Consider the following 8,460-nt stretch of genomic DNA (forward strand, 5'->3'; position numbering starts at 1 on the left):
GGGGTCATGTGCCACGTTTCCACAACCATAAAGGAGGGTGCTGCTTAGTCTGTGAACCTGCTACTCAGAGCCGTGCTTCCATTGGCAGCCCCGTAAACCCAACATTAAGCACACTTGTAAAATGGTCCCAGGAACTACCTTTGATTAAGGAAGCACGCATTTAGTCGGGCTGATCTCAGAACCATTAGTGAATTGCTTTTTTAAATGTTTCACCTGCAAAATCCCTATATGGAACAATTCCGTTTTCAAGGGTGTACATGGTGTTCGACACATACGTAGCTGACACATATGAAAAATAATCAAGTATCAATAATGAACGTGAAACTCAAATACTTGGTCAATGGCAGATCTTGTTTATTTCACACAGGGCCATGTTTAAAACAAATAAAATTACAAAATAATATCTTTAGCTTCAAATAGTTGAACTTAACCCTGGGTTAACACGAAGTAATTCGCATTGTTGTGGAGAATGTAACAATAAATAAGCAGACAATCACCTCTATTCAATATCTGTCCCTCCACATAAAAATACAAGTACGTTTCACACATCCCATTGGTTCAATACAAGCAAAACTCTGGACCTGGTCCGATATTTACGGTCTCATCAGGAGAGCCAGGCTTGCTTGAACTAATCCTGGGTAAAACGATCCACACAAATATTGATTTAGATTGTTTCCTAAGCCTTTCCGAGCTGGCCATGTAGGGGATGGGTAGGGGGCAGTTGGAGGAGCAGAGGGACTCATCCCCCACAGAGCGTTATGAATTGTGACCACTTTAATATTTGGGACATGATGCCAGTGCCATGTGCTGCTGCTGATTCTCGAACAAGAGGTACTGGATTCCAGAGCCTTGTTGCAGTGGTTGTGGAAAAGTAACAATTAGAGGAGCTGCTTAATAATTCAGAAATGCCAATAGCATTAAACTCACTATTGCCGATCAAGACAACTCGTCTTCAATGGTATTTTGCTTGTAATTGCATGTGTACCATGCCGAACGTCAACATGGCTGGCTGTTACTGCTAAATCTTCTAGCTATTTTTGTTCTGATTAAAGTTCACAGAATAGGAGCCGGTGTCTGGGTCTTGCTGAAATTGAAAATTCTGAGTGGAGAGACCAAATGGCCGCAGAAGCAGATTTCCCAGGTCCTTAAGTTTGCCTGCGAAGACAAGGCAAACCAAAACAGTTGTTGAGTACAGCCCCAAATGTCAAGCAGCCAGCAACAAAAAGCACTATCCAAGTTGCAATAAAAACTCATATTTGTCAATAAACACCACATTAAATGGAATAATATATTATTGGCAACAATTTGGGTAATGGCCCGTCTACATAGCACAAAGGCCAGAGAGATGGTGTGGAGTTGTAATGGATAATAGTGAACGTTTCTTCAATTGAGCAAGGTTATTATAAGAACTTTTGGAAAAGAGACTATGGGAGGGAATCCTAAAGTGGAAGAGTGTGAGGGAAGAAGCGGAGAGAAGTGTTGTGACCTGCAGTGTGGCAAGTGAGTGAATGAGTTCGTGTGTTGTTGTGACCTGCAGGATAGTAGTTGAACAAAGTGTGGTGGTTGAGACAAAACAGGCAGTGACTGATTGACCGAGTCCTCAACGTGGGCAGAGGAATCAACAAGTACAATTCACAGGAACAGTAACCACAGTAGTATGGATAGAAGTGCGATACCGGGGCGCCAGACCACTAGTGAATTGGTGAGTGACGTAAACACCAGGGCATGTTCATGACAGCAAGCACACATCATGTGACGAGCACTGCGCGCGCTGTGTGTGCGTTCTCACCCAACATTTCCTCCTTCATCTTCTCATTCCTCACATGGATTTGCTCTGGTAAGCGCTGCACACACACATTCATGTAATTGCAACCACACACAGATACTGTATGTTGGTGATGAATTTCACGTGCATGTATGTATGTACTAGATGCTAATTTCCATTCAATATATCAACCTTTAAAGCAGGAGACATAAAAAGCTGAAATAAAGCAAGATAAACATTTTGCTTTCATTTTGAATGATTTTCTATGGATTGTTGTGCCATTACAAGCCTTGTTGGTGGCTTGACTCGTACACCCTCCCTGCCTGCTTTTTGCTCTGGAGCGGTGTTAATGTTTTTTTCCATAGACAAGGGGGGTGGCAGCCAGAACAAGTGCCAACAACTGCCCAAGATCTGTCCTTAAATTGGAACTCCGTCAATAAGGGAGGAAACTCATAGCACCCCAAGAAAACCCAGAAGTATCAAGGGGCAACACTATCCCATAGCGATGGAACAGGTGAAGGCCACATTTGCTCTAACACCTTCTGGCGAGCCAGGATATGGCACCCCGACGTTTATGGGAAGGGAGTTTCACAACATTTGTGTGATCCACCAACCCTTGCTAATCACAAAGCTGCTGCCAAGGAGCTACTCCACATTCTTAGGTTTTTTCGGTAAAGTCACGTAGGTAAAACATCAAAATTAATAACAATAAAATAAATCAAAAATCACGACGTTTCGGAGGCAACACAAGTCTCCGTCATCAGGTGGGACCGTCACAGCCGGAATAGCTGCATCAAGTGCATCAAGTTATGAATCCTTGCAGTCACGAAAGCTTCAAATCTAGAGCTACTCCACGCGAACGAGCGACCCCTTATTGTATTTGTGCTTGCGAATTTTGCATTAGATGATTATCATGGTTGGCTACGTATGGTGCAAATAAAGTTCAACATACGTACAAGACTATTAAGCATTTACTTACTTAAAAGAGAGACAAACATGGAGACACAAAGCGAGAGTTTCGAAACAGGGCCGCCCATGGTGCTCGCGATGCCTTGCGGTAAGTCACGTGCTGCGGGTGGCGCTGGACACAGCACACTTCTGACAAATATTTTAAACATTGAGCAAAATCAAAATTATTTCAGACTTTGCTCATACTGAAACGTCTAAACGCCAAATGATTAACACCCCAAGTGTGTGCACGTACCACGCAGGCTTCCCTCGCAGCGCCGTGGGTGGGTTCCAGCACGAGGAGCGCTCGGTAATCCTCCAATGCCTCGTCCAATTTGTCGCTCGTCTCGTACAGCTCCGCTCGACGACCCCGTGCTCGTGCATAGCCGGGGTCGAGCCCCACCGCTATGCATAATGCCGGGGAACACAAATAGTGTCACATGCAACCCCGGAGACACAAGTGATATAATTCATTCATCTTTTATAGCAATATGCATTACATGCTGCGATGAAATATGAGAGGCGAGACACCGTTTCCAGTTGAAATGCCACGATCATGGAAATTAACAAATCTTCATTCACAAACCTTTGGTACAGTCTTGAATGGCTTTTTCCGTGTTGCCCTGTGAACATATGCGCAAGTACATATCTGCTTCAGGCTACTGTAAAAAAATGTCAAGTGATTTCCTGCTCAAATGAGCAGAGGCATTGGTGCTCATCTCCTGTTTATAGCCCTGAGCCAGTGGTATAAGTTCCACATTCCTATGGGTGGCAAAGTATATCCGTACGCCAACCACTCTTAGATATCCCCGCAAAGTGGTAGGTTTATTCTAGATTTGAAGCTTTCGTGACTGCAATGATTCATATTCTTAGGTTTTTTTCGGTAAAGTCACGTAGGTAAAAACATTAAAAAGTAAAATAAAATAAAAATGACGACGTTTGTGTTGCCTCCGAAACGTCGTGATTTTTATTTTATTTTACTTTTTAATGTTTTTACCTACGTGACTTTACCGAAAAAACCTAAGAATATGGTAGGTTTATCCCTTGTTTTACGGCAACTCAAAACATGCAATTGCACTCGTAAATTAGAGAACACATTTGAGATACATTATGTTAATTTCGCATTTACAGAATTCTGAATCTCTAAATCATTATTTGTTCCCACTGCGCTCACTCCCCACGCTCCCCCCGTGCCGTTCCCACTGCGCTCACTCCCCACGCTCCCCGTGCCGTTCCCACTGCGTTGACTCCCCACGCTCCCCCCGTGCCGTTCCCACTGCGCTCACTCCCCACGCTCCCCGTGCCGTTCCCACTGCGTTGACTCCCCACGCTCCCCGTGCCGTTCCCACTGCGCTCACTCCCCACGCTCCCCGTGCCGTTCCCACTGCGTTGACTCCCCACGCTCCCCGTGCTGTTCCCACTGCGCTCACTCCCCACGCTCCCCCCGTGCCGTTCCCACTGCGTTGACTCCCCACGCTCCCCATGCCGTTCCCCACTGCGCTGACTCCCCACGCTCCCCGTGCCGTTCCCACTGCGCTCACTCCCCACGCTCCCCGTGCCGTTCCCACTGCGCTCACTCCCCACGCTCCCCGTGCCGTTCCCACTGCGCTCACTCCCCACTCTCCCCCCGTGCCGTTCCCACTGCGCTCACTCCCCACGCTCCCCGTGCTGTTCCCACTGCGCTCACTCCCCACGCTCCCCGTGCCGTTCCCACTGCGCTCACTCCCCACGCTCCCCGTGCCGTTCCCACTGCGCTCACTCCCCACGCTCCCCGTGCCGTTCCCACTGCGCTCACTCCCCACTCTCCCCCCGTGCCGTTCCCACTGCGCTCACTCCCCACGCTCCCCGTGCCGTTCCCACTGCGCTCACTCCCCACGCTCCCCGTGCTGTTCCCACTGCGTTGACTCCCCACGCTCCCCGTGCCGTTCCCACTGCGTTGACTCCCCACGCTCCCCGTGCTGTTCCCACTGCGCTCACTCCCCACTCTCCCCCCGTGCCGTTCCCACTGCGCTCACTCCCTACTCTCCCCGTACCAGGCTCTTGTTGAACCAACAAGAGCCTGGTACTATACTGTGCAGGATTTCACCCTTTTTAATGTTATTCAGTAAAGTCAAGATGTCTAGAGAGGCCATGAAGTGCAAGTTACAGCAGAAATTAAAAAAGAGACTGGAAAGCAATTACCGTGAACGTAAGTTTGGTACGATGTTTTTATTTCACTTCATTTTGAACTATTAATATTGATTAAAAAAAGATCTATTTTGCATTATGTACATGCTTCAAAAAGGTTTTCTGCATTCTTAAGTGTGATTTTATTACGTCTTTGGGCCGAATTTATTTCTGTAAGAACGCATCTTCAGTTCTATAATGGAAGTCAATGGGTAAATAGGGCTCGATATATGGAATTTGGCTTTACGGTCAACTTTTCAAGAAAGTATCCATTCCAGAGTCGGTTCCCAACCAAAATTTGTTCAGATACAGTTTCCTCTAGCAGTAACTATGTGTGTACGGTGTGTACGCAAACGCGTTCCATGTTGTATCAAACCATTTTTTGGTGAGCGGCGGCGCGGTTAGAGTAGAGCACGGCGCGGTGGCTGGAATAGGCACGCAGGCAAACTTTGAGCGCACGTGTGTACGTATCTGCAGCCTGTTGGTACTCTAGTCACACACACACACACACATCTAGAGTGAGTGCATTGCAACCCTACGACTGCACCGAAGACTGCAATCTCCTGTTTTACAGTAAACCGTTTCCTTCCTGTCAGTTTACAATTTTAATACAGTACAAAAATATATAAATGTTAATATAAATTGTCTTTGTTTACAATACGAATGGTAAGTAATGAAATAAGTTATGAAGTGTTTATAGTATGACATGTTAAGTTACGAAGGCTGGGAACGAATCCTCAGTACTGTTATAAGTTATTCAATATACGAAGTTTGAATATACAAAAACAGCTCCAGAAACGCATCTACTTCGTATATCGAGGTATTACTGTAAACCTGAAAACACATGGCCTCGTTTTACGAGCCGGTTGTAAAAATCGTTGACTTAATGTGGTTGGTAGCCAGGTGGCTCAGAGGCTGAACACCTGCAGTTGTTTACACTAGACATTTTTAATTTTGCATCTTTGGTCTTACAAAAAATTGTTTGGTTTTACACTGAGAGACATAGAGAGCACAACATGATGACATTAATACATAGGTAAGTGGCATCCAAACAGGACGGAATAGGAAAGTGGGCTTGGGTAGGATGTGTCATGGCTAGAAGGGACAATGACGATGGTCAAGAATGATGATGGGAGTGGCGGCCAAGAATAAAAACACTTCGGAGAGGACGTTCCCTGATGAGATGGATCAATTAATTCAGTTCATCTACAGGTGCTCGATAGAATGTTGAATTGCAAGATTGTGAGAGGTGACGACGACTGAAGGAAGCCTTTGTCCAACAGTTGACTGATCATGACTGACGATGGCGAATGGAAACCGATTGAGGTGTCTTGCTCCATCTGTGACCACTCGTACCTGCTTGTTTGAATAGCTGGTTGCCACTTTCCTTGAGCATCATGGCCTCATCACGGCGACGCTGTGGACCGTTACACAACTGTGTTAGTGAAAACAATATTAACACAAGACCAGTTACACAACTGTGTTCCTGAATACAATATTAACACAAGACCAGTTACACAACTGTGTTCCTGAATACATTATTAAGACCAGTTACACAACTGTGTTAGTGAAAACAATATTAACACAAGACCAGTTACACAACTGTGTTCCTGAATACAATATTAACACAAGACCAGTTACACAACTGTGTTAGTGAATACAATATTAACACAAGACCAGTTACACAACTGTGTTAGTGAAAACAATATTAACACAAGACCAGTTACACAACTGTGTTCCTGAATACAATATTAACACAAGACCAGTTACACAACTGTGTTCCTGAATACAATATTAACACAAGACCAGTTACACAACTGTGTTAGTGAAAACAATATTAACAAGACCAGTTACACAACTGTGTTCCTGTGTACACAACCCAGAACCCTCGTCACCCCGTGTTAGTCTCACCTCTTTTTCCTCATCGCTCAATCGCATCTCTTCCTCCAAAATAGATTCTGCATCAGATTCTTCTCCCAGATCTCCACTTTCATCTGGCTCCACCACCTCCATTCCACACAGCAACACACAACACGTATAGTATGTTCACTTATTTTAGGGCCAGTGTTGTTGAAAGAAGATTCCTAAAAATCACAGGCATGTCAACGTTTACCTCTGGTTCAGAGGACACATTTGTGTTGGCAAGATATACTTTATTACTTGCAAATATAGTCATCAAAATTAATTAAACAAAAAAATGTTGCTTTAAGAGGGTGTGAGGCACCTGTTACATGGTGCCTGTCGAGCTGATTCTATACTTAGAAAATAAAAACAAGTTGGCTTGTGTAAAGCCATGAGAATGATCGATTGGAAACTGGGGCAACCAAATGGGCTGAGGGATGGTGAAATTGGAACGATGCTCACAATATTTCTCAAGAGGGCATTCATTGCCCAGGGGGTGCTGGGTTATTGGCTCAGCTCCTGCTATATAAAGGGGCTATATCAGCCAGAGAAGCAGGAAAGGATCTGTATAGAACTCCTGTTAGTTCACCTGACAGCGCAGCTGCCCTAAGTTCCTCTTACACATTGGGGGCAGCAGTGCCATAGCGCCACTGACTCATCAAGTTCGCAAACACGGAGCAGGTCTTGGGACAATGGCTGGTGGAGCTGATACAGCAGTGCGCCTAGCAGCAAATGATCCAGGCACATCAGCATCAGCACTACCCAGCCTCTCACCAATTAGGTTAACATTGCACTTGTTTAATCATTCACCAGCCTGGTTTAACACGTTTCTTGAATTGAGCAAAGTCGGGGAAATAAACGATGGGAGGGAATTTGAAAATGGTGCAGTGAGGGGGAGGAATAATAAAGAGGTGTTGTGACCTGCAGCAGCATGGTGGTCACTTTGTAGTTGCAACGGAGTATGGATTCACTCATCTTTAACATTTTTACTTTTTTTTCTAAAACTCTGCATTTAGCTTGTATGTACAGCAACCCCCTTATCCAAACTCACCACTTCAGATTTTTCTTTCATTCTCTCTTGACTGTTTTCCACATCCTTGATCACGTCTTCATCCCCACGCTTGTCAAACATGTCTGAACAAAGCTCTTTTTCCAAACTCCCTCCGCTCCCCGTCGCGCCCACTATGTCACCATGGTTTGAATCATCATCCAAGCAGCTGTCCAGCAACACCGCTCCCTCGCCCACCTCTGCTGCCACCTCATCAACCTCGTTACCACCGGGTACCCCCACCGCAGCCTCCTTAGTCAAGGCCTTGTCACGTCCTGCGCCGTCCCGCGAGTCGTTTTCTTCCTCCATTAATGAGGCAGAGCAGTCGTAAAATGCCTCCTCTTGAATGTCCGACTCGTACTCTTCCATTGGTCAAGGCAACACCGAGACTACATTGGGTGCAGACACACCGTGCGTAGCATTAGGGATTGCACTGGAGACAAGGTAGCAGGCAGTGGCCCTGTACGCAAACATGGCTACGAGGTGAAAATACGTGACGTAAGTCGATGGGAATTTGACATCACAAACTGAAAACATCGCCAGTCAGTATTGATCACTTTCCATCAGCACTCTTTGCCACTGCAATCGCCATGCCTCATCACCATCAACAATGCAAATGCCTCTCGCCACG

The 8,460-nt window shown here is 45.7% G+C and overlaps 1 protein-coding gene across 2 annotated transcripts in view; it reads right to left on the minus strand.

The window, feature by feature from the left end:
• Positions 1-332: 332 nt before the first annotated feature.
• Positions 333-8,460, minus strand: part of LOC133361510 (tetratricopeptide repeat protein 1-like) — a 12,648-nt gene continuing 4,520 nt past the window's right edge. For both annotated transcript variants that reach the window (XM_061580430.1, XM_061580431.1), the window contains exons 2-9: positions 7,833-8,218; positions 6,791-6,886; positions 6,236-6,296; positions 5,256-5,368; positions 3,300-3,336; positions 2,970-3,118; positions 1,790-1,844; positions 333-1,155 (exon numbers count right to left, since the gene is read on the minus strand). In XM_061580430.1, the coding sequence (XP_061436414.1) occupies positions 1,028-1,155; positions 1,790-1,844; positions 2,970-3,118; positions 3,300-3,336; positions 5,256-5,368; positions 6,236-6,296; positions 6,791-6,886; positions 7,833-8,198 (1,005 nt within the window). In that variant the 5' untranslated portion in view covers positions 8,199-8,218 and the 3' untranslated portion in view covers positions 333-1,027. The remainder of the gene's footprint in view (positions 1,156-1,789; positions 1,845-2,969; positions 3,119-3,299; positions 3,337-5,255; positions 5,369-6,235; positions 6,297-6,790; positions 6,887-7,832; positions 8,219-8,460) is intronic.

Source organism: Lethenteron reissneri, unplaced genomic scaffold (assembly GCF_015708825.2).
Source record: "Lethenteron reissneri isolate LAM-NWPU_2019-01 unplaced genomic scaffold, ASM1570882v1 scaffold_1120, whole genome shotgun sequence".
NCBI lineage: Eukaryota > Metazoa > Chordata > Hyperoartia > Petromyzontiformes > Petromyzontidae > Lethenteron > Lethenteron reissneri.